This window comes from Eriocheir sinensis, chromosome 40, assembly GCF_024679095.1.
Source record: "Eriocheir sinensis breed Jianghai 21 chromosome 40, ASM2467909v1, whole genome shotgun sequence".
NCBI classification, from domain to species: domain Eukaryota; kingdom Metazoa; phylum Arthropoda; class Malacostraca; order Decapoda; family Varunidae; genus Eriocheir; species Eriocheir sinensis.
The window spans coordinates 47,713-73,789 of record NC_066548.1 but is presented as its reverse complement, the minus strand read 5'-3'; the positions used below and the strand labels follow the sequence as shown (position 1 = coordinate 73,789).

The window sequence follows — 26,077 nt, the reverse complement described above, 5'->3', positions numbered from 1 at the left end:
AAACACGTGTGTGTGTGTGTGTGTGTGTGTGTGTGTGTAATTCACCTCTTGGTCTGCTTCAGGTCTCTCGAGACAGCCGGCCGTTCCCCTACGGAGAAGCACAGTGCTTATAGTACCGATCTTTGGGTAGGGCTGAGACCACTCACACACAAGACACCATGACAACGAGGTCACAACTCCTTGCTAGACATCGCGTACCTACTCACTGCTAGGTGAACAGGGGCTACACATGAAAGAAGATAAACCCAACTTATCTTCACCCAGCCGGGGAATCGAACCCCGGTCCTTCTGATTTTTTAGACAGATGTTCTACCCACTGAGCTACCGGGCCAGTGTGTGTGTGTGTATGTGTGTGTGTGTGGATGTGTGTATCTGGGCCCCCTCCTTGGTGAGTGTGGCCTGCAGTCTACAGAAGGTTGGGAGCCACTGGCATGGAGGAACCAAGGAGTTCTCAAGACACTGCCAGGAACCTTATCCCAATGTCCCTAGACCCTCCCTCACCCTCTCTTCCGGGTAACAATGATGTCAACACCAACTGCTTCTTTAAATATGTGGTTATTTCCAAAGCTTACATCATCTTTTCCATCAAAATACCAAAAGTAGGCTCATCCAAGCAGTGAAGGACCAGGACCCAGGGGACAGCAGGCTGTCTGCTAGTGACTTGGTCTTTCTGGTTTTATACAGAGTCTAAAACAGCACTCCTTCTTATCTTACTCTGGCAGACAACAGGTAAGCTGAGGAGATGTCTGTGTAGCCAGTATGAGGGCTTCAACTTAAGACTACTAATGCCTGCATCTGTATATGAAAAAAAGGAACTAATATTTATTGTGTTCAGAACTACTGCTGAAGGTGACATGCAGACTCTCACTTAGGCCAGCTGTCCATTCGTTGATGATCCGTGATCCGTGTTAATGAAGAATGGAACAACTGGGAAAATGCTGAGAAGCATTCATTAATCCTACAAGAGCACCACATCTTCCCTTTAGTAACACCCCACCCCATAACTTCACTAAACTAAACTCAAATATATTTGATGCACACTTAAGACAATGCAACAGACATAGATATGGACACGGGTGTGGACACGGATCACAGATTACAGACACGTGGATGTCCAGCCTTAAACATGCAGATATGCTACAAGAATATCAAAATAAAAGCATTTTTATGCTAAATGACACACACTCAAGTTCACAAAGAACCAAACAGGGGGCTGTTTCACAGTCCAACACAATGGCTGTGTGGGTGCCCAAGCCAAAGCACTCTTTCAGTTTATTAGGTATTCTACAGAACACCAAGATACACAGTTTGTGTACAGTATCCTGAAGTTTGTGAGCTTCATCATAACCAAAAAAGGCTATGTAAGAAGCTTCAGTACAGCCTTTGGTGCCTTGTGGAAAAAAAAATCAAACTTTTGAAGTTGTTCAGATTAGGGCACTCATAAAGCCAATGTCTTCAGACTGTGTAACTGCCAGATATTGTAGATCTTTCCCTATATAAATACACTCATGCACACAGGATGGGAACACTGTAACAAGAAAACATTGCACTAAGGCCTCAGTCATCCAGGGGCTCAATGTAAGCCCTTGGAACTCGCCCCGTTTGGGTCCCACGCTTAGCAGTGACAAAGTCTGTGGTCTGCCCCTGGAGCTCAGTGTACTGCACAACCTGGTAAATAAGGTGTGTCAGTGTGTGGCATTACTACTTCCTCCAGGTATTTTGTTTTGTTCCTTAACTATATACTTTTTTCCAGACATGCAAATGTGTTTATGTGAAAATAAGTAAATGAATAAGTCAATAAATAAGTAAATAAGTATGGAGCAGAGACAGCTGGGCTGTCTCCGCTTACACCTGTGCCCATCACCCAGCAGAGAGTGGGCAACAGGTGTCAGGCAAAGGCTTTAGACATGACAGCAACACAGTCACAGCCTGCCTCAGCTGATGAGGGGAGGTGTAGAGGTGGCAGGGAAGGTGTCCATGTTATTAGGAGGGAGTGCATGGCATCTGTGAAAGCTGGAGTCTTCTCCCATGGGTGCCCCTTCACCAGGGGTGTGGAAGAGGAAAGTATCAGGCACAATTATAAAGAAACAGATAAAAACTGACCCATGACTCACCTCATTCATCATGAGACTCATTTCTTCTCTGTTGGTGGCATCATAATCGCAGACCACCTTGGCACGCCTCCAGGGCCCCTTCCCAGCCGCCTCTTGCGCCTCAGTGTCTGGGGCGGCAGACAGGACAGGGGCGGCGGCGGGGTCGGGGGCAGCGGTGGGGCCGCCGGCAGCCTTCTCAGGCTTCTGGGCAAGGCTACAACAATGGTGCACGAGTGTTATTGTTCAGATCCATAACAGTTTACTCCTAGCACACTGTTCCTCTCAACATTGTGACACATGACTCCTTGCTTCTCTTTCCTTAATCTTTTCCTTCTCTATCAAATAATATTTATGTACTTAATGATTTCAATTCTCCATCATCTCTCACCTGATCACCCAAAAAATTTCCCAGTAATAATATTACAAGGGATAAGATCATTGTTGAAGATGGAGGTGATCAGTGTAACCAAAAAAAAAAAAAATAAAATAAAATAAATAAATAAAGTATAGAAGAACAGAGTGAGACAAGTCAGCAAGACTTTGTACACAGCAGCAATATTGATGTGAAATAAGGTTCCTGTTCCTTTGTTTCTGAGCCACAAAGGTACAGGCCCCTCATCACATGACCTGTATAAGAGGAGGCCTTCGTAAGTGTATAAGAGGAAGCCTCCCAGGTGTGGCTGAGACAGGGAAGGGTAGCATCATGTACACCAATAAAACAAAAGATCAGTGAGTGGAGGGATTTATTTTGATAATAATATGCTTCACCACTGAATGCAGAGAAAAATATCATCTACAACTAACTCTATCCTGCAGTCTACTCATTTACTGGTGTGTTATTTCACCCTCCACCAAGGTTTGACTACACGACACTCACGATCGCCAGCCAGTGTCCTCCTTGACCGAGACTGGAGCTCACTAGTGACAAACCTCTGGGCATGGCTGAAGCCTCCCACCCACACACACACAGGAGGCAGAACACAACCCAGTACCCATGCACTGCTGGCTGAACACGGGCAAGAATATATGGAGACTGACAATCCAACTCCACTTCATCCGGGAATTGAACCCAGGACCTCTTGGGTGTGAGGCAAGTGTGCTTACCACTACATCATGGAGTGTGTGTGTGTGTGTGTGTGTGTGTGTGTGTATTTACCTAGTTGTGACATACGGGAAAAGAGCTACGCTCACGGTCCCGTCTCCATATCCGCTCTTGTCCAACTTTTCCTTAAAATCATTAATGTTTCTTGCACAAACCACCTCCTCCTCCAGCCTATTCCACAGCTCAATGCTTCTGTTTGGGAAGCTAAACTTTTTCACATCTCGCCTACACGTGGTCCCCCTCAACTTCTTTCTATGTCCTCTCGTTTCTCTCTCGTTCCACACATACAGGTCCTCTGTCCAAATGATCCACTCCGCTCGCCACCCTGTACACCGCTATCAGGTCTCCTCTTTCTCTTTTTCTCTCCAGGGTTGTGAGCCCCGTGCTATTGAGTCTCTCTTCATAAGTCCGATATCTAAGTTCCGGTACCATCTTAGTTGCCACTCTGCACTCTTTCCAGCTTTCTTATGTTCTCCTTTTCGTGAGGAGACCAGACCACTGCTGCATACTCCAACCTTGGCCTTATCATTGTAACTATTATTTTCATTATCTCCTCGTCCAAATACACAAATGCCGTCCTTATGTTCCTCAGTAAATTCATAGTTTGTCCCGTTATCCTGTTGATGTGTTTGTCCGGCGACATGTTCTCTGAAACTGTGTGTGTGTGTGTGTGTGTGTGTGTGTGTGTGTGTGTGTACTACATAATTCACTATTTCTTTCTTACTTTATTGAGAGACATGGAGTTATTCAGACCACATAGAGCTACTTCTCCAATAGCTAAGAATAAATAAACATGATTATTATTCCCAAAAGACAGATGGAAATACCTATACCATCAACAATGCCCTATGCACAGGTCAGTCTGGGCTCAGCTTATGCTACTCTTTCAGGCCAAATGAATTACCCACATCATATAATCACTAGCTTTGTGTTGTTATGAAAGCACTAACAGACTAAAAACTATTAGAATCTTTTTTCCCTTCATACCTCTTGTGGTAATGACAGCACTCTTACTAAAACAGGCTCACTATACCCCTATCAGCACCTCTGTTCAAACAATGCTCACCCTACGGCAGCAGCCTCGTTCCTTTGCCTGTGACCCAATGAAAGGATTAAATTTATGGCAAGGGAAGGTGGGTGGTGTTGAGATCAAAGGAGCTGCCCTATGTAGGCTGCCTGGAGGTCCCTCATGTACTTCTCTTCTTATTCATTTTGTAACAGTATGAAGTGAGCAGCTGCATCATTCACTTTGTTAATCATCAATCCAGTATTCTTAATCCCCTGTGGGTAAAGTATGTCAAGAGTGTGTGTCACCAGTGCCAGCAGACATCACTGAGGCACTCATGCAAGGCTAGTGCCATCTGTTGGGCATGGTTTTTGACAGACGTTATGACACAGGGCATAATAGCTTGTCCCCCCAGCAAGAATGTGAAGAGTGTGGTGAAGACAATGAATATGTTCTGAGAGCTACACTGATAGCAAGGCCTTTAAATATATAAATAGGCTATATGAGTCTATTTTAGCTATTCTTGTGTAGTTATTTCTTTCCTTTACTGGGACTAAGAGTTCCTATGAAGCAGGGGAGTGGAAGGCAGGGGTGGCAGAGCAAGGCCAAGGCTCCACTCACTATGCTGACTGCAAGGCATTTCAATACAACAATAAGATAACATAACAATGATAACAGTAACACTCTTGAAAATGCTCCATAAGTACAGGAAAAGTCTCTTAATCCAATTGTTGCAGGTTAAAATTCCCCAAAGGCTGAATTTTAAAGGCAGGGGATTACAATACAAAATAATACAACCATCGACATTCTCTAACCCTGACACAGTGAGAGATTTGGGTTTGTCATTTTCCTTGTACTATCCAGGCTGATATGCTCTACACTCCCTAATTTTCCAGGAGGTTCACCTATTAATTTCAAGAAGACTATTAACCCGTCTGCTGCGATTGGCATGGATTTGACCTTCACTGGTAGCCTGGTAACATATAGTCCCAGGTCTTTCTCTGCCTCTGTGGTGGATAGTGGAGTGTTTCCCATGTGGTATTGGTGTGCTGGATATCCCTTCACTGGTAGCCTGGTAACATATAGTCCCAGGTCTTTCTCTGCCTCTGTGGTGGATAGTGGAGTGTTTCCCATGTGGTATTGGTGTGCTGGATATCCCTTCACTGGTAGCCTGGTAACATACACTCCCAGGTCTTTCTCTGCCTCTGTGGTGGATAGTGGAGTGTTTCCCATGTGGTATTGGTGTGCTGGATATCCCTTCACTGGTAGCCTGGTAACATATAGTCTCAGGTCTTTCTCTGCCTCTGTGGTGGATAGTGGAGTGTTTCCCATGTGGTATTGGTGTGCTGGATATCCCCTCCCAAGATGCAGGACTTTATATTTTTCTTCAATGAATTGTAGCAGACTATTTTTGTTTCATTCCTGTAGCTTGGTGAAGTCTTCTTGTAGGAAATCCGCAATCAAAGAATTAAGGTTATACGAATACAAATGGACAGCTTAGTGTTCAATTTCATCCTTCTGCATTTTGAAAGAGCCAGTCTCCTTGTATTATCCAGCCAGATTTGCTCTATATTCCCTCTTTATTTACTATTAAGTTCAAGAAAACTGTTAAGGTTATAAGTATACAGAAAGACATATCAAGTCCCATCCTTTTGTATTTTGAAAGAGACGCTTGGTTGCTTTGGTTTCGTCACAGCAGGGGAAAGAATACAGTATTTTCGCCTTTAATCACATGGATGCAGATTTACTACAAGACCTCACCAAACTACAGGAATGGAACAAAAAGTGGCTGCTACAATTCAATGAAGAAAAATGTAAAGTCATGCACCTTGGGAGGGGAAATCCGGCATACCAATACCACATGCGAGTGCTAATCACAGCAGACAGGTTAAGGACCAAGGATTGACAGCTGCTATTCAGATTAAAGGACTTTCACCGCACGTTCATGTCAGCACACATAATAATCGTCCTGCCTCAGCTCACAAACAGGGCACGAGTTCTTTTCTTAAATAGTACAACAATTTTTAACATTAGTGAGTTTATTTTTGGTAATTAGTGTGTGAGGCTCAGTAATATCCTCCATGTAGCCATTACCATCCTGCTAGAAGAGTTACTGCACGTCCTTAGCTAAATGTAACAACAGTTTGATTTTTTGAAGGTCAAGTCTGAAGAGTGGTTGATTCTAATATGAATACCACTTCCCAGGGGCATAAATAAAGTTCATTCCTCAATTTTCTAAAAGTCAAGTTAAGGGGAATGACTCGTATGAATACTACTTTCCAGGGGCATAAAGGTCATTCCTCAAGTCTCTAAAGGTCAAGTTAAGGGAGACAACCTTATCTTATGTGAATACTACTTTGCTGGGGCATAAATAAAGTTCATTCCTCAACTTTCTAAAGGTCAAGTTAAGGGGAATGACTCTTAGGTGAATACTACTTTCCCAGGGCATAAATTAAGTTCATTCCTCATTTTTCTAAAAATCAAGAACTTGGATATCTGGGAATAGTCTACTTAAAAATCAGATCATGGAGGAAAGGGATCAGAAGGCAGACCATAGAGTTAACCAAGAGACTCATGAGAGGTGGAAGTGTAAGAATGGAAGTAAAGAAGAGATTAAGTAACAGTATACTTCAGCTTCTACTTAAAAATCAGATCATGAAGGGATGGGTACAGAAGGCAGGCCACCAGGTTAACCAAGAGACTCATGAGAGGCAGAAGTGCAAGAATGGAAGAAGGTAACAGTATACTTCAGCTTCTACTTAAAAATCAAATCATGAAGGGAAGGGAACAGAAGGCAGACCATAGAGTTAACCAAGAGACTCATGAGAGGTGGAAGTGTAAGCATGGAGAAAGGGATTGAGTAACTATGATTCAACCCCCCTTGGCCTATGCCTCAGTACAGTGGAAAACAGGTTCATGAGGCAAGCATGTAACCTTTCAATATGATGTGGAGTGAATTGTGCACTACAGGAGATGGGGTGGGGATGATAAACCAGTGTCAAGCATGAGTGGGTGCTGTAATGGGTGGAACTTAATGCACTGGGCTGATTTGGGTGCAGTGATGCTACAGGGAGGCTGTAGAATAAGAGGGTGTGGGAAATGGGATACCTAAAGCTTGCTCCTCCGCCCACCTTGCAAGTGAAGTTTCTGGAGGAACAAGGCGAAAGAATGGTGATACAGGTTCAAGGTGATTATATAACTTTTCATAAGCTCTAGGAGAAAGAAACACTCACTGCCTACAAGCATGTTCACCCAAGCATCCCTCCCTCCCTCTGTGTTGCAAGAAAACAAGACTATTGTGAACCTGAGATGAAAGTAAAGATCCTGTCTATGATTGACGACATCATCATCATTTTTGCACTGTCATGCTTGTTTCTGATATTACTTTACTGGTCATGGTGAGCTGGAGGGGAGATAAATCTATAATCAACAAGAGCGAATTTCCTGTAGTCAAAGGGAAGGCATCAAACAAAAAATGACTGACTAGAACTGGATTTCTGTGACTCCTTGGCATGCCAGATCAACATGTCAGTTCTGCCATTCCCTTATCAATTATATACTGTATGTCAGTGTTTCCATGGACAAGGCATCAAATGTATCTTGACTCCTAGGGGAGGAATTTCAGGTCTAAAGGAAGAAAAATCTGCCCAAGGAGGAACTGGACAAGAATTTTGCTCAGAGGAGGAATGGGGGAAGAATATACGGTTACAGTATGCATTTCCCCTGTAAATGAGCCTTGTACATATTTCTGATTTGTTTCAGTAATGACCAAAATAATAAAGTATGATGAAAATAATGAGTGGCTGATGCTTGAGTACAAAGACTTTGGGGTAAGGAGGGATGGCCAAGGGAGGAACATGACCTGGGACACTGAGAATCACTAGTAACCCTATGGAGGAATGTAGGTACTTTGCTACTGACTAGGCTCATGTATCTGCCAACCATAACACTCCAGGACACACCATCAACAAGATACACACACAGGAGGTGGACAGACAGGCAGGGGAGGGCCAGCTGACTCCTACAAGGGGAGGATGGCTGGAGGCTGGGATGGAGGGGAGGTGGGGGATTTTAAGTCAATTTCTTCATCATTTATTTGGAAAACTGGGACACTGTTGTCAAAAGCTCCCACTGCCGAGGGGTTGAAGGGGACACTGAAACAAAGATGGGACACCTGTCAAACAGCGAACCAAACAGGCACATACATGCAAGTACACACACATGCACTCACACCTGCCCTCACTCTGGCACACACAGCCCACAATGTTGTCTGCTTCACTCACCTCTAATCTACACATACCTACACACGAACGCACGCACACACACACACACACACACACACATACACACACATAAACACAAACATTCTCTCTCTCTCTCTGTCTCTCTGAGCCTATATATTTGATAAACGGGAAATACAGTAAACTTTTAAGTTAGTAATATATTTCTTAGTAAAATATACTTCAGGAGAAGGTATTTTTTCATTAAAATTTGAATAATTTAGTGAAATAGTCCATGATAATAAGATTCAGTAGAATCATCATCTTCTGTTCAAGGTCAATTTTTTCCATAATCTCTTACGAGGTTGGGCAGTCAATGACATGATGTGGTAATTCATCTTTGTACTTCGAGGGGAGGGGGATCGGCTTCAGATACCCTTCCTGACAGACAACCCCAGTTTCCGGCTGAGGGGCAAGGTGTACTGCCTTCCATGGCTAACAAGCCCCAGGTTTGTCCCTCTCCCAGGAGGAATGGGTATCACCTCACAGACAACTTTTTTTCCTCGTCCTGAAGTATTGGTAGGCTTTCTTGGTCGGGCTGACCATGAAGCCCCAGCCCCTTATTGAGTTGGACAAACTTTTTGAAGAGCCATCATTCTTACTTGGCTCAGGAGGTCCCCCCAAAGCTCCACTTGATCCACTTCTGAGTTTTGCTAGAGTCTGGGTTGATAGGTGATCACCTGGACAGCATGTAGTGTGTCTTGGGCCACTCAGCAATGACTGGAAATTGTCAGCTTCTGGCAGAGGGTGGGACATGAACCCAGGTCCTCCAAGGCACTGTGCCCACATGATGGCCATTCAGCCCCAAGCAAAATGTTTTTTTATAACCAGAATTTCTGGTTAATGAAAAGAGTCACGTTTGCCTACCAGGTAATTTAGCCAGCCACTAAATGTGACTGGATACCACTAATTTTTGGTGTTGGAGAAGGAAGAAATTGCACTCCTTCTGTGATGCAAAGAGGCTGAATGTGGTATGTGGCACATGGGATATGTTCTTAAAAAAAATAAAAAAATCACCTTGCATCAAATGCGTGTGTATTACTAATCAGAGACCGAACGCCCCAGGCCGGAAGTGCTTCGCTGGGGGTCAGACGTGCAGCAGTAATAAGGCACACAAATTCTGCTGGGTTGCTGTGTCCAGTAAGTCCTCCTTCAACACCTTCAGTAAGCAACTTGAAGTGAAACAACATATAACAGAATCAATTTTAGCAATGGCTGATTGATTTAAACAAGAGTCAAGTTCTCCCAGCATGTCTCCAGTCTCGGTGACATCACCAAATTTATCAATTTCCTTATCACTCTCCCTCTTTATCCTACTAACTCTCAATCAGATAATTGCAATAAACAAACTAAACAACAGAATCTCAATGTACCACTTGGAGGTCACACACCCTGCTGCCCACCACACACCCACCACACTAGTGCAGTCTGACAGCTTATAAAGAAACAACCAGAGCTGGGACTACCGATTGACATTTGGGATCGGTACTACCGGCGGTAGATTACTGCTACCGATACCGATCATTCGGTATTTTGAAGAAACTACCGAATACCTCTACCGATCGCATGATTGTCAGTCAATCGGTATCGGTAGATTGAAAAAGCGAAGGGACTTTTTGTTAAGACTTAAGAGAGAAGACGACCCGGCAAAATGAAACGGACAAGTTTCAACACGTTCGAGCGCATCTATGGGAAGCAGTTAGCAGGAAATTCCAGGTATTACTTTGACGTCATCACGCTTAGCCAATCACCGGCCGTTCTGGGCGTTCTCAGCCAATCAGAGGCAGCCACGACCTAGCAGATTCTCGCTCCCGCCAAAAGTTTTGGCGGAGCCCCCTCTGTTTGGCCTGCCGACGAGTAGCCTACAACTACGCTCTAGCTCCTACGCTCTCGACAACGTGCTCAGCCTCATCGCCTAGTGTTTTAAGTGGCAGTGTTTTTAAGTCCACCCGCCGCGGCAGCAGCACTTAATCGTTTTGTGCTTTTAACTTTTCAAGTGATTTTCCTTTTTTAAACTTTATTTTACATTAAAAAAGTTTTTATCAAGTCAGTGAAGTATTTAATCATATTTATACGAACCAGAGGTTAGGATATGCTGTGTGTTGAGTGAGTGTTTTGTATGTGGCGCGGCGGGGCCCGTGTGTAGGAGTGTGTGAACCCTGTAAGAGGGACGCGGCAGAGTGAGGCTAGTCACGTAAGCCAGTGTCACGTGTGAGGCAGCGTGGGGGTGAGGTGAGGTGTGGAGGCAGCGTCTCCTTCCCCCTGTGGACTTGAGGACGTGTCCTGGGCAGAGGCCATGGGAGTGAGGCTCTGTTAGGTTAGGCTCCAAATTGATGACACAAACTTAATCGTACTTGTAAACTCATTGCTTACTGACTACTTCTATGGGTTTCAAGCTTTTTTAATCTACCGATACCGAATCTATACCGATCGGTAGATTTCTGAAAAATCTACCGATCTACCGATACCGATTGGACGCGGCTCGCTACCGACTACCGATACCGGTGGTAGATTTTTTCTACAGAATCCCAGCTCTGGAAACAACATAACATTTTGAGAGTGAGAGAAAAGAGCACCACCTTAATTAAGTCTAGTTGAGGGTAGTGGAGAGTGACTCACCTGGCCATGTCCTTCTGCAGGTCTTGCATCACCTTGTGGCACTGCTCATAGTACTGGGCCTGGGCCTCCACCAACTCGTTGAGGTGCTGCAGGTGTGCCGCCTGGGAGGACCTGCACGCCAACACAACACACACGTCAGGCACCTCAGAACACACTCACACTCTTACATTATTATTATGAGAGCCAGGAAAGGGCAGCAAGGGGAATAAAAATTGATATAAACCCAGAAAGAATTCCCTCGGTGAGTGGATGTGGATAGGAAAAATTAAAGAGAGTGAAAGTAAACTAAGAAGAATAAAAAAGTGGGACAAAAACAATAGCTAATGATTTACTGAGTTAACAGGAGGGTGTTGACCATAGCTGGGCGCGATAACAGGAAACCTTATTCCCGATAACCGATAACTGATAATGGAAAACCTTATCGGTGATAACCGATGTTCGTTAACTGGAAACACAAATATAGGCGATAACCGATTACCGATACCCGATATTAATCCACAATTCTGATACTAGCTAGCGATAAGTCCGACAGGCAAAAACGATACTATATTGATATTACAAATAAAAAACATAGATGAGTTCAAATTTTCATTATCTGTATTTTAGAAAACTTACAAAACCTGGGAACCACACGTAGACACGTACGTATGGATGGTAATACTAGAAACGCCTGAACCGGTGTTGTTATTTGGCGTCCCCACCGTCAATGCTTTTGTTTACAAACACTGGTCTCTCGTGAACTGCGCATGCTCAGACCAGCAAGCGCAGACCTGTACAGTCTCACAAAGCTTTTTAACCATAATTAAGAGTTGCTGGAAGGCTGAATCAGACATACAGTACCACTACCACCATCCCCGCTGTTTCTAAAACAACACTGTACAAGTTGTATTTATATGTACAGAGTGTCGTTCTAGAAACTGCGAGTATGGTGGTACTGTATGTCTGATTCGGCCTTCCAGCAAATACACTTAATGTGTTAAAAAGCTTTGTGAGACTGTACAGGGCTACGCTTACTGGTCTGAACATGCGTAGTTCACGAGAGACCAGTGTTTGTAAACAAAAGCGCCAGCTTTTGACGATGAGACACCAAATAACACAACACCGGGTACCTTCAATACCGTGGCATGCTCACAAACGAATATGGAATATCAAATTTGAGGCAGTGAATAATCATTTTGGCGGCAAAGATAAATTATTTTTCTCTTTGATATATTGATTTTTGAGTCTAACATAAAAAAATAACCTAGTGTTTTAATGTTGATGATCAAAGTATGAAATCTCTTCACCGAAGATATTTCATACACCGAAGTTTTTTCATACAACACCGGGCGCCCGGGCCACGCATGCGCATGAGAGGCGGAAAAAGTAGCGATTATCGCTAGTTTGGTTACAAAAGTAACGAAGATACCGATATATATTTAAATAAGTAGCGGATGGCCGATAACCTGATTTTGTTATCAGCGATAAAGTATTGCGATAACTCATCGTGACAACGCCCAGCTATGGTGTTGACCTTTGCAAAGATATCCATAACAATACCAGATTAGCCTTCATGAAGCTGAGAACTCATTTATATAAGATATCTTACTGTAAACCACCCGAGTCACTATCCAGGGTTGCCAAGCTGTTGCTAGAGTTACCTGCAGACTATCATGCCATAAAAAATAGCCTAACATGAAGACGGTGTCATCAGTCCTGTGTCCCACACAAATAACTGAGCTACTGTTGGGATGTTGCATTATCAAGTGTCATGACTATTGCACCTGAGAGCAGGAATGTTTAACCCTTAGACGGCGGTGGAACTCTATACAGACGGTCCAAAATTCAGTCAGTCAGTTTTGTATGGCAGATATATAACAACACTTCCAGACTGCAGTAGAATCTCTATATAGATGATAGTTAACCCGTTGACTGCAAATTTCCTACCGGAAGACCTCACCAAGTTACAGGAATGGATGAAAAAGTGTCTGCTACAATTCAATGAAGAAAAATGTAAAGTCCTGCACCTTGGGAGGGGATAGCCGGCATACCTATACCACATGGGAAACACTTCACTCTCCACCACAGAGGCAGAGAAAGACATGGGACTGTATGTTATCAGGCTACCAGTGAAAGCCAAAGTCATTCCAATCGCAGCAGACAGGTTAAAACAACTCGTACAGCGTAACTATATTTATGCTACAGTCCTAAGGTCGGCAGTGACTATATACAGACGATTCATTTTTGGGGGGGGAGCTACTCTTCAAATAATGCTGCCGTCCAAAGGTTAATGTAGTACCAACATGAAATAAAATCAGCCCCCAAAATATGCAACCCACAACCTTCACACCTCATCAAAAGTCAGTTAATCGGGTGGGGAAAAACACAACCTTGACAACCCTGTTCCTGATATAAGAAAGTTCAGATAAAAATATCCATATTATGACTATTTTATCGTACTAGCATGGTGCGAAGGATTGATTTTTTTCTTTGGTATGAATCAAAATAAAGAAATTGTACTGTACTGCATGGTCAGGAAGAAAGCCAAGAACAAACACAAGACTCTTTTGACCCTCACCTCACACCCTCCAGCAGCAGCTTGGTGATCTCAGTCTGCCTGTCAAAATCAGCCTGAGCTTTCCTCAGTTCTGCTTCCGCCTGGACAAAGAAAAACTTGCATCAGTAACCACCCAATATGGCAAGGCAATCCTATATTCATGCAGCCATCCACACAGACAGACACAGCACACACTCAGCAGTCAAGGGGTAAAATGTTCCTAATGTGAGGGGTGATTCACCATGAGACAAATGGAGGGACAGATACACATGAATAGCTGATGCCAACTATGCTACTGCTGCCTACGATCCAGGGTTGTGGAGTCAGAGCCAGGCTTGGGAGGCACAGGACTCTGCTGCGTCCATTAAGAGTCACAGTTGGTTAAGCTCAACAGACTCTGACCCTAACTTGTGAATTTGCACAATAAACACATGCTGGAGGTTATTTTGTCAACAAGTTATAATTATCATTACATTTTTTTTTTTTTTTTGTGTGTGTGTGTGTGTGTGTATTTACCTACCTAGTTTTACCTAGCTGTGACATATGGGAAAAGAGCTACGCTCATGCTATCCTGTCTCCATATCCTCTCTTATCCAACTTTTCCTTAAAATCATGAGTGTTTCTTGCACAAACCACCTCCTCCTCCAGTCCATTCCATAGCTCAAAGCTTCTGTTTGGGAAGCTAAACTTTTTCACATCTCGCCTACACGTGGTCGCCCTCAACTTCTTTCCATGTCCTCTCGTTTCTCTCTCGCTCTACGCTCGCCAACCTGTACACCACTATCAGGTCTCCTCTTTCTCTTCTTCTCTCCAGGGTTGTGAGCCCCATGCTATTGAGTCTCCCCTCGTAAGTCCGATCCCTAAGTTCCGGTGCCATCTTAGTTGCCGCTCTCTGTACTCTTTCCAGCTTTTTTATGTTCTTCTTTTCGTGAGGAGACCAGACCACTGCTGCATACTCCAACCTTGGCCTTATCATTGTAACTATTATTTTCTTCATCATCTCTTCGTCCAAATACACAAATGCCGTCCTTATGTTCCTCAGCAAATTCATAGTTTGTCCCGTGTGTGTGTGTGTGTGTGTGTGTGTGTGTGTGTGTGTGTGTGTGTGTGTGATTTACCTCTTGGTCTGCTGCGGGTCTCTCTCGAGACAGCCAGCCGTTCCCCTACGGAAGGAGCTCAGAGCTCAGTGACCGATCTTTGGGGAGGACTGAGACCACACACACAACACACCGCGACAACGAGGTCACAACTCCTCACCTTACGTCACGTACCTGCTCACTGCTAGGCAAACAGGGGCTACACGTGAGAGAAGATAAACCCAACTTATCTTCACCCGGCCGGGGAATCGAACCCCGGTCCTTCTGGTTGTGAGGCAGATGCTCTATCCATTGAGCTACTGGGCCGTGTGTGTGTGTGTGTGTGTGTAAATTTGTCTAGTGTATATATTTGCTGGAAATGGCTGAAGTTATATCTCTATATTTGGTTTCATTTCATCTGTTCACCCACAGGAATGGATTTGGATAGATGTGCTACATATGCGTTGCTAGCTCGTGCTTGTGTAAAAGTCAATGTGTTCTATATCGTTGGCTATTTGTGATAAATATTCAAGCCATTTCTTTAATCACATATTTGAATGATTATATATACTGAGAACCCATACCTTCTTGTGTAAGTCCCAAACATGCCTTACCATACCACACAAGCACATGAAAACTAACTTGTATCAGTCGGTCATATCATATACAAACCAACAGAGCATCATTGAATAATTATGCTTTATTTGACTTCAGGAGTGAAAAAGACATCTGGCTCTGTAAGTGCAAATAAAAGGTATCTTGGTCCATTATCACGAGTAAATCACAGGGAGCACTCTCAGATAGCATCAAATATTGTTGAATGTAATGCTGGACTAGGACATTTTGTAAGAACACCACACCATCACATTCAACAATACTTCATGCTATTTCTAATATTATCAATGTGATTTATGTGTAATAAATGATGGAAACACCTTTAATTTGCACTTACAGAGCCAAATGTCTTTGTAAATACCAGAAATGAGATAAAGCATTTATTTAATGATGCATTATTGTTTGTTTGCCTGTGATGTGACTAGACTGACTGATAGAAAGAAGCTAGTTTTCCATGTGCTTGTACAGTATATTATCAATGACAGTCAGCATGTTTGGGATCTACATAGGAGGTTACAAGTGAGGGTTCTTAGTATATATAAACATTCAAATACATGACTGAAGAAATAGCTTCAGTTTTAATCACAAGCAGCCAATGCTATAGAACAAGCTGATTTTCCCACAAGCTAGCAATGCATATGTGCCACACCCACGCTTGTGAGTGGACAGATGAAGTGAGACCAACTACAGTGATGTACAGGTCCAAATACTTTAATAATCAGAGTGAGTTGGAATCAGAGTGGGTTGGAATCAGAGTGAGTTGGAATCAGAGTGGGTTGGAATCAGAGTGGGTTGGAATCAGAGTGGGTTGGAATCAGAGTGAGTTGGAATCAGAGTGAGTTGGAATCAGAGTGGGTTGGAATCAGAGTGAGTTGGAATCAGAGTGAGTTGGAATCAGAATGGGTTGGAATCAGAGTGGGTTGGAATCAGTGGGTTGGAATCAGAGTGGGTTGGAATCAGAGTTGCAGTCATAAGTGCAAAAACTTTTGGGGTCTGAGTCTGAAGTCTTTCCCTCCGACTCCACAACCCTTCTACAATCACAAAGTGGACTGTGGCTTACTTCTAGCACCTCCTGCTCTGTCTGAAGCTTGGGATGAAACAAAACATACAGCCCTTTAGTCATCAATGGTCTGGCACTCAATGGCAACAGTTTTACACATATGGTGAAACAGACACATCTAAAGTTGAAAAAATATATATAAATTGACCTTTGCTTACACTTTCGCAATGATTTAGGAGACAAAAAGGGATTCATCAGCAATTTATAAACAGTTGAAAAAAATGTCAAGCAAAGATGTGTGTGCTAATTAACTTGCTTTAATGAATAAAATGTTTCTGTAACCTAAACCCTCATTCTAGTATATATCATATGATATATATATATATATATATATATATATATATATATATATATATATATATATATATATATATATATATATATATATATATATATATATATATATATATATATATATATATATATATATATATATATATATATATATATATATATATATATATATATATATATATATTTTATGTAAGTTGTAAGCAAGCAAGATGACTTTAAAACAATGGTTGTAAAGAAGTGTCAGCTGTCATTACCTGAGCCACCAACACTTTGGGGTCCACTGCATCCTTTTGCTTGAAACAAAAACATGGAAGAGGTACAATCAGGAACAATTCTAAACCTATTCCTTTGGCTCATGAAAAAACACTGTAGGCTAAGCAGCTCTCCCTTGCTGATGTGAGGAACAGAACTGACTTAACTGCTTCAGGTCAGTTTATAAGTCATTGTTGCTTACTGTGTCTGTATATCATAGTACTACTCCGTGTCTCTTTCAAAGGAAAAACTCGCTCCATGGCAAAACCTTTACTTCCAGCCCTTCTATGGTGGCATGATGGAGTGGGCAGCAGTGTAATATACATAAATTTGTTGGCAATAATAATCATCAATAATCACGTGTTGATTAAAAAAAAAAAGAGTATTTTATTGTATTCTGTTTCCCAAGTGGGCAAATCATGTTGGAAAGACTTTACGATACGACCTGAAAGAACAGTAACAATGCAAGCCACATCAGCTGTTGGTATAATATATATTGAGCATTAGTACATTTTGAGCACTGATTCGCTGCAACAGCAACTTTTTTATTCATTTATTTATTTATTCTTTTTTATTCATTTACAGGAAAGGAGGAAAAAAGGCGCACTAAACGCTGCTCCGTTATAACTTTTTACCTTTCCAAATTTTGCTCTCCCCCTAAATTAGTCTAACAAATAAATCATTTACTCTATGTGTACACAAAATTATTATGATGCATTGATCATTTAGTTTAGCCAGTAACCCAACCACTGGTCTTCATTACCCCAGACCATTAAAGTTATTACTACAACCACTATACTTACCGAGGACTGGCCATCCATGGAGCGCGCCTTCCTCAGCCGACTCTTGCAGAAGTCAAGGTCAAGTCTGCAGGATAGATACACCAATAATTATTCTTCTGTTGCTGCATTGTTACCTTGTGTATAGGGAGGGAATGGCTAACAGAAACATTGCTACCAAGACACTTCTTAACCCATTGACTGCAGATTTCCTACCAGAAGACCTCACCAAGCTACAGGTATGGAACAAAAAGTGGCTGCTACAATTCAATGAAGAAAAATGTAAAGTCACGCACATTGTCAAGGGATATCCAGCATACCAATACCACATGGTAAACACTCCACTATCCACCACAGAGCCAGAGAAAGACCTGGGACTATATGTTACCAGGCTACCAGTGAAAGCCAAATCTGTCCCAACCACAGCGGACGAGTTAAGGAGCTTTCATCTTGTGCAAGGGTCATGCTTCTGGTGAGGCCATGGCATGTAAGGTTTGAGTTGTTCAAGCAACATATTCTTCCATTGCAAAACTAATGAGAAATAGTGGATAATGATGAAAGCATGTCAAGCAAACAATAACCTGAAATTTTTTACATTGCATTTTTTGTTTTTTTGTTTTTAAATGAAGGTAAAACTTGTAAGATGCATGAGAAACCTTAACTTTTTTTCTTTTTGCAGTAAACAGCTTTTCACACATAATTCAGACATGTATTCTGTGAAAAAATTGACTTAAAATATGCAGTAAAGGCTTTACAAATACTAAAGTTATGGATCCAAAATTGGTCCTCTCTTCTGGCTCCTCAATTTTATATACTTTAACCTGTCCGCTGCGCTTGGCATGGATTTGACCTTCACTGGTAGCCTGGTAACATATAATCCCAGGTCTTTCTCTGCCTCTGTGGTGGATAGTGGAGTGTTTCCCATATGGTATCGGTATGCTGGATATCCCCTCCCAAGGTGCATGATTACATTTTTCTTCATTGAATTGCAGCAGCCACTTCTTGTTCCATTCCTGTAGCTTGGTGAGGTCTCTTGAAGGAGATCTGCATCCAAGGGGTTAAAAAGGTCAGCACTTAGCAGGTTTTCTTCCCCCTTGAGTTGCTTCCTTTACTGAAAAAAAAAAAAAATCAACCATATAGGCTCATCACCCACCTCTTTGTCTCCAGCAGCCTCCTCTCCCTGGTGATTGTCTTCATCTCTGTATCCAGGAACTTCCTCATGGGCTGCAGGTAGCCCTGGATGGCATTGCTCACAAACTCCCGCTCCAGCAAGCCCAGACGCTGCTCAGCCCCGCCCACCTTCAGGAGCGCCGAGCCTGTGACCAAGGGTGACACAGCATTCATAAGTGACAGGAATGTTGACAAGTTATACTAGAAGTGTTTTTATGGGAGGTATCAATGTGGAGGATTCTGTATCAGTTAAATTCTTTTCTCTTTAATTGAGTCTTTTTCCCATTTTTTTTTTTCTTTTCTTCTTTACATTTTTCTCTTATTCATTATTTTTTTCTTATTTTTCTCTCTCTCTCTCTCTCTCTCTCTCTCTCTCTCTCTCTCTCTCTCTCTCTCTCTCTCTCTCTCTCTCTCTCTCTCTCTCTCTCTCTCTCTCTCTCTCTCTCTCTCAATACAGGCTGTAATTTTAGTTTCAGTAATTCCAGACAAAAAAACTCATTCAAATATTAACAAACACAACTGCCTACAAACCCAGGGGATAGTAATCTAACCCCAACAAAATGGTAACCTAACCCCAGTAAGCCAGAGGGAATCTTTAAAAGTTTGCTGGGAGAGGAAGAGAAATTGGGAGTCAGAACATAAGTCTCAGAAGTGTGTGGTTCTGTTGTGTACAAGGTAGTCAGTGTGTGTGTGTGTGTGTGTGTTTACCTAGTTGTAGTTTTACAGGGCCTGGGCTTTACGCTCGTGTGGTCCCGTCTCTGTATCTTCAATTATCCAACGTTTCCTTAGAGCTTTGCACACTCCTTGCCGATACTACATCCTCACTTAGTCTGTTCCAAACCTCTATATTTCTTTGTGGGAAGCTATATTTCTTTATGTCTCTCAAGCATCTTCCCTCCCTCTTGTGTTCCTTGTGGTAATTTCTTCTTTTAGTAGTAACTCCTCATTGTGTGTGTGTGTGTGTGTGTGTGTGTGTGTGTGAGTGAGTGTGTGTGTGTGTGTGTATGTGTGTGCGTGTGTGCGCGCCTCACCGTAGGGCGTGCCGGAGCCAAAGTCATTGCCTGCCTGCACCATATCCAGGCCCAGGTACTCCAGGTTGCTGAGTCTGTTGGGCCGCCGCTTCTCTATCTTCTCAAAGATCATGTCTTCCACTCTGTTCCCTGAAGCAAATAAAAAAAGTCATTGTTAACCAAATGTTATCATTAGTTGCAAGATATAAAACAAATATTTATAAACAAGGAATCAAATTACAGGCAGTTCTTGAGTTACAATGTTTGTGACTTACAACTGCTTGTACTTAACCCCTTGACTGTGAATTTCCTACCAGAAGACCTCACCAAGCTACAGGAATGGAACAAAAAGTGACTGCTACAACTCAATGAAGAAAAACATAAAGACGTGTCACCTCGAGAGGGAATATCCAACATACAATACCACATGGGAAACACTCCACTATTCACCACAGAGGCAGTGAAAGACCTGGGAGTATATGTTACCAGGCTACCAGTAAAAGTCAAATCCATGCCAATCACAGCGGACGGGTTAAGACCAGGTCAATAATGTTAGTAATACTTCATTAAGTAATGAGTTGACATTTCAAATATCTTGCCGTGGGTAAAGCAGCTGTTTGTTTACACAACATTACCCCACCTTCTACCCCCTCTACCCCGCCACTGTCCTCACACACTGGCCCTACCCCAACCAGGCTGGGGTAAGGCAGGAGTGGCTGGGGGAACCCTACACACCCTTCCCCTCAGTTGCTTGTGGAACTCAATCTGTAAGTTACTACTTCACTAGTCCGTATTCAATCAGTTTATAGGCCTACAGTCTGCTATACAAGCATACTGCTAGATCTAGCAGATGGTAGTTGGCTAGCACGTGGCCCAGGCAAGGGTGGAGTGAGTCTACCAAGTTATCTCCAATGCTGCATTCTGTTCAGCTGTCAGGCCACACATCTCCCTCCCTGCAGGTGGGGAGGTGAGCCAAACCAGACAGTCCATCAGCTGAATGCAACCAAAATGTCATCCCATAACAACAGCTCCCTCACATTACTCCCACAACAGCTCTTATAGGCAACTGTTTACCGGAAACAGCAATCCTAGTTGAGCGAAACACTCACAGAAGGAAAGAAGGTGAAGCTGAGGTGATACTGGCAACTCATATAACTATGACGTGTTCTCTGTTTACATGAACTGTCCCCCCGCCATCACAACGACTTGGCAAGGCGTTTGGCTGACTTGGCAAAACATGGTAGCTCTATTGCATAAAGTTGTGTGGGTGACAGGTCAACCAAACACAGAGCCGGGGTGAGGCCAGTGCACGAGGGCAGAGGGTAGGAGGCACTGGAATGCTGCTCTATCTGTGGCAGGACATTTGAATAATATTTTATTCTATTTATTAACATAAATTTATAGATGACAATTCAATTTATGACCTGCCTGCAGGAGCCAACCCCCATTTAACTCAAGGACTGCCTGTATTAATTATCACACACTTGAGTTTAATGTTTAACAGAATGGGAATGAAACACTTGAGTGAATAGAGGAATACACAATCTAGGGCATACAGTAAGTGCAAGCCCATGCCATGAAAATATCAGAAAGAATAGGAATAGGACTGAGTGCTTTTGCTGTGCTTTGTGTGCTTATAAAGATGGAAAATTTTCATAGCAGGAAGAAATGAGTGAGGCCAGCAGCCCACCCCCATGCTGGGTCCTTGCCTCACCTGGGTTGGGGATGAGCACAGCCTCTGCACCAGTCACCAGCTTCTCCGTCCACTGCCGCGCTGCATCAGACTGCAGGGACAGGGACTCAAAGTGGTGGTCCAACTCTGTTTTCTCTGCACTGCCAATCTTCTCCTCTGTGTACTGTGGAAAGAAGAATAAATCAAATGTGTGATGCTTGTCTTTACTTTACTATAGAGAAGGCAAGGCAGGGACAGAATGAATATCAAAAATATGACCAGAACATGCTGAACCATATCAAAAGGGACAGAGGAAGATGCCAAAACTAGGGTTGCAAAGGGTGGGAAAATGTAAGAAAATTTTCAGAGCCCGAGAATTTTGGGAATTTTTTAGAATTTTCAGTTTTCACACATGGGTATTTGTATTAATAAACAAACCAAGTTTGGTTAATATAACTAATGAAAAATTTTAAACAACAAAAATTGTATTTCCAATAGGTTAGGCTAAGTTTAAGGAACTTTTAAACACATGATATCCAGAGACCTATACCATAAATTACCGTAATAAAGAAAGCCTGCACTGTGTTATATAGAAAGTCTCATTTAGTAAGGAAGAATGGATGATTTTTCTGAGTCAAGACGTATGGTAACTTTTTGTGGTTTTGTTAGGTTAGTGAAGTTTAGGGCATCTTCAAACACATAATAGGTGACAGCTTATGGCATAAAATAACAAAGAATGACCTCACTTGGTCAGTAAGGAAGCACATATGATATTTCTGAGTCAAACATATGATTGCCAGCACCTTAAGGTATAAATCAGCAAAGTATGACCTCAATTTGTTGTATAGAAAGTCTCATTAGTAAGGAAGCATAAATGAATTTTCTGAGTCAAGACCTACAGTAACTTTAGGATTTTGTTAGGGTATCATCAAACACAAGATAGCTAGCACCTTATGGTATAAATCAACAAAGAATAACCTCATTTTGTTGTATAGAAAGTCTCATTAGTAAGGAAGCATATATGAATTTTCTGAGTCAAGACCTATAGTGACCGCTTGGGGTTTTGTTAGGTTAGGTTAAGTTTAGGGTATCTTCAAACACATGATAGCCACCACCTTATGGTATAAATCAACAAAGAATGACCTCACTTTGTTACATAGAAAATCTCATTAGTAAGGAAGCATATATGAATTTTTTGAGTCAAGACTCAAGACCTATAGTGATTGCTTGGGGTTTTGTTAGGTTAGGTTAGGTCCTAAGTTTAGGGTATCTTCATACACATGGAATTCCCTTCTGGATAAAGTAAAATGAAACCAGATTGTCGGGACTGTTTTTGCATTGGCTCCCGTTTGTCCTTTCCTCCCCACTGCTGTGCCACAGTCCCAACGTCTATCTCTTCCTCTCATTTGGTATCTTTAGCTTACATATGAGGAAGAGATAGGGGTTAGGACTGTGTGGCAGACCAATGGGACCCAACACAAAAAAACAGTCTCACCGCCAACCTTGTTTCACTATAGCAGGAACAAACCCTCTTGCCAGTTTTAAGTTCGCCCTACACACTCACTGATCTGCCGTGCTGTATGATTTTCAAGACTAAACACAAGTATATACACTGCTTAAGGCACATAGATTTACATAGAAATTCAAAACACACAGACCCCATACTCCAGACTAGGTGGTCTGTCCTTAAACCTAAAGGCCGGGTCACACGAGCGTTTATTTTGGCAATTTTATCATCGATCTCGAGAATTTTGCCATCAACGGCACCAGCAAGTCCAAAACATGGTCTGTGTTCTCGATATGGAGGAAGATGAACATGCGCATCTTGTATTCTCTATACTGAAAACGCTTCACCTTTTCCTCCTCCCCTTCTTTCCCTTCTAATCCCCCTAATCCTTTTCCTATTCCCACCTCCTCCTCCTTCTCTCTCTCTCTCTCTCTCTCTCTCTCTCTCTCTTCTTTTCAATGGACTTTATACACCTTTACGTTGTTACTTTGTGTGTGTGTGTGTGTGTGTGTGTGTGTGTGTGTGAGAGAGAGAGAGAGAGATACCCCCCCCCACCCACACAAACATATATGTACACACAAACTGACAAATATGCATACAACTACACACACCCCTTCAAAGAATCTCAGATCACCAAAAGTGCAGCTGGCGGCAAGACATCAAAGAAGATTTAACTGCCTTGCTAATCTCTTAATTGCCTTTACCTGCTGCCGCTCTACATATAGGCCTAAACGCGCCCTGTTTCGGCTAGCATTGTATGACCACACCGGAGGCAAAATCACCACCGTGAAAAATTACCGGTGTCAAAAATTGCCGAAATAAACGCTCGTGTGACCCGGCCTTTTAAGTGATTCTACATTAATTAGATGAATCTAAAACTATGCATTGCTACTTTAGTTAATATTAAGTTGATGGAAGTGTCGGTCGAGCTTGTTTTTAAAGTCAATCATGTTGCACTGGACCAATGGAGAGAGAGAGAGAGAGAGAGAGAGAGAGAAGGGGGAAGTGAGTAGTGAGTCGCCGTGGTGATCGGATGTTGCTCGCGAAAGTGCTGCGTCGACATGGCTGGCCAACCCAAGAGCTTGGAGGATTTCTGTTTAGTTTGTGTGGATACCACAGGCGATAAGTGGATAGGGTGCTGTCTGTGCCCTAAATGGTGTCATTGAAAGTGTGCTCATCTGTCTGGAATTAAGTCGTTGAATATACCTAAAATAAATTGGATTTGCAACCCATGCCTTTATAAAGCACCTCTGGCTACCAAAATTGTGGAAAAAAATGGAAGAATTCAAGCTAGAATTATCTAAGGAAATATCAGAAGTGAAACAAGAAGTTGAGTCATGAGCAGTGAGCGTGGAGGAGGAGCTGGGTGAGGTAGCTCAGGAGGTGGCGAGTGCCCCGCGGCTCTATAATGAGTTACCCGGGGATGTTAAGAACAGTGACAGTCTGGCAACCTTCAAGACAGCGCTGAAGACTCACTTATTCACTAAATCCTGACTTAACAAATATGAGGACTGAGGAGAACTTAAGGTGCTAATATAAGTTATAATGTTAGCGGCCCTGTGGAGCGCTGCTACGGTGGCCTGAAACCTCATCAACGGTAACGGTAACGGTAAAAGAATCTTGGGAAACCACCGAAGAAAAACAGAATAAAATCAACCCGCCGTCTGCCTGTTCTGCTTCCTTCCCTTCAGCCGGCCATTACCTGGACGGCGCGGGTGAAGAACTGCCCCGCCTGACCCGCGAGCTTCTTGAGATCCATGGCTAGAGGAGGAAGACGTGCGAGGAGGAGGAGGAAAGAGGAGCTGGAGGGAAGGAGATGACAGCCACTCTAACCCGTCTGCGTCCGCCTCCTAGACCTTGGCCTTGCTCTGGGACTCGAGGAGGAGGAGATGGTGATGGCAGCCTTTCCAACGGTCCTCCTTCTTCTTCACACCTTTCCCTCACATTCTTGCTTCCTGGTTGATTGGTAGTTTATTGTTGCAGTTAAACAACAAGGGAGAAGGGAGGAACATGCCATCCCAACCCCCAGGCAGGACAGTGTGATTATACAACTATTAGTACATGTGTTTTCTCCTTCTCTTCTTCCTTTTCCCTTCTTCCTCCTTCTCCTTCTTCACATCCTTTCCCTTTCTTTCTCCTTCTCTTTCTTCTTCCTCGTCCTTCTTTTTCACATCCTTTCCCTTTCTTTCTCCTCTTGCTTCTTCTTCTTCCCTTCTTCCTCCTCCTTCTTCACATCCTTTCCATTCCATTCTCCTTCTCTTACTTCTTCTTCCCTTCTTCCTCGTAAGTCCTTCTTCTTCACATGTACGTATCATGACTGTTGACCTGTGAGAGAGAGAGAGAGAGAGAGAGAGAGAGAGAGAGAGAGAGAGAGAGAGAGAGAGAGAGAGAGAGAGAGAGAGAGATTTACATAGATTTACATAGAAAATCAGACCACACGTACAGACCCCATGGTCCAGACTAGGTGGTCTGTCCTTAAACCTAAATGTTTCTACATTAATCAGAAGGCTCCAAAACGAAAAGAGAGTAACACTGAACTGAACTGAGTTGAAATATTTATTGTTTTAAAATACAACAGAGGGGAATGGCTGGTCTTGCAGACAAAGCCCTGACTATATGGGCTAGTTACAAAAAATAAAAAAAATCTCCATTGGACAAAAATAAAACACATGTTGAGGTTAGTTAACAGAAAAAGGAATTAGAATGTAAATACTGATAATATTCCTGAGGAGGCCGGTACACATGCAATTACCACCTTGCACATGAGTTGGAACACTATCACCAGTAAGCATAATTGCATCAGTAAAGTCAAGAAGCGCCTTCCATCTAATACCATTCACATTTGAGGTCTGATGGCTACCAAGTTCTTTACATCTAGCATTGAAATCACCCATGAGTAGCCTACAGTCTTTTCTTCCAAAATACAGCCAGGGAGATGTTGAACATGAAAAGCACCTGAGTGAATATATGAATAAGCAAAGAAAATTTGATCATTAGGGGTGTGCA

General features: G+C 42.7%; 1 protein-coding gene, 2 long non-coding RNA genes and 1 other non-coding gene across 7 annotated transcripts; 2 read left to right on the top strand and 2 right to left on the bottom strand.

Annotated features, from left to right (window-relative positions):
• LOC127009151 (endophilin-B1-like) lies at nucleotides 1-24,956 on the bottom strand. Of its 3 annotated transcripts, XM_050881924.1 has the most exons (10): nucleotides 24,774-24,956; nucleotides 21,607-21,748; nucleotides 19,914-20,042; nucleotides 18,866-19,028; nucleotides 17,737-17,800; nucleotides 16,936-16,974; nucleotides 13,658-13,737; nucleotides 11,101-11,211; nucleotides 2,115-2,307; nucleotides 1-1,668 (listed from the first exon to the last, which is right to left on the bottom strand). In XM_050881924.1, the coding sequence occupies exons 1-10, from the start codon at nucleotides 24,828-24,830 to the stop codon at nucleotides 1,558-1,560; spliced, it is 1,089 nt and encodes a 362-aa protein (XP_050737881.1). In that variant the 5' UTR covers nucleotides 24,831-24,956; the 3' UTR covers nucleotides 1-1,557. The 3 variants fall into 3 exon arrangements, with proteins under 3 accessions (XP_050737881.1, XP_050737882.1, XP_050737884.1); XM_050881925.1 differs by lacking the exon at nucleotides 16,936-16,974 and having other exon boundaries at nucleotides 2-1,668; nucleotides 24,774-24,955; XM_050881927.1 differs by lacking the exons at nucleotides 1-1,668; nucleotides 2,115-2,307 and adding an exon at nucleotides 6,948-8,355.
• On the bottom strand, nucleotides 257-331 carry Trnaf-aaa (transfer RNA phenylalanine (anticodon AAA)). The gene has a single exon. It is a non-coding gene; the product is annotated as a tRNA-Phe (tRNA).
• Nucleotides 2,317-6,810, top strand: LOC127009152 (uncharacterized). Of its 2 annotated transcripts, none has more exons than XR_007761678.1 (2): nucleotides 2,317-5,293; nucleotides 5,492-6,810. It is a non-coding gene; the product is annotated as an uncharacterized LOC127009152 (long non-coding RNA). The 2 variants fall into 2 exon arrangements; XR_007761679.1 differs by having other exon boundaries at nucleotides 2,317-5,392.
• On the top strand, nucleotides 10,342-11,032 carry LOC127009153 (uncharacterized). Its single transcript, XR_007761680.1, has 2 exons — nucleotides 10,342-10,516; nucleotides 10,878-11,032. It is a non-coding gene; the product is annotated as an uncharacterized LOC127009153 (long non-coding RNA).
• Nucleotides 24,957-26,077: the final 1,121 nt, after the last annotated feature.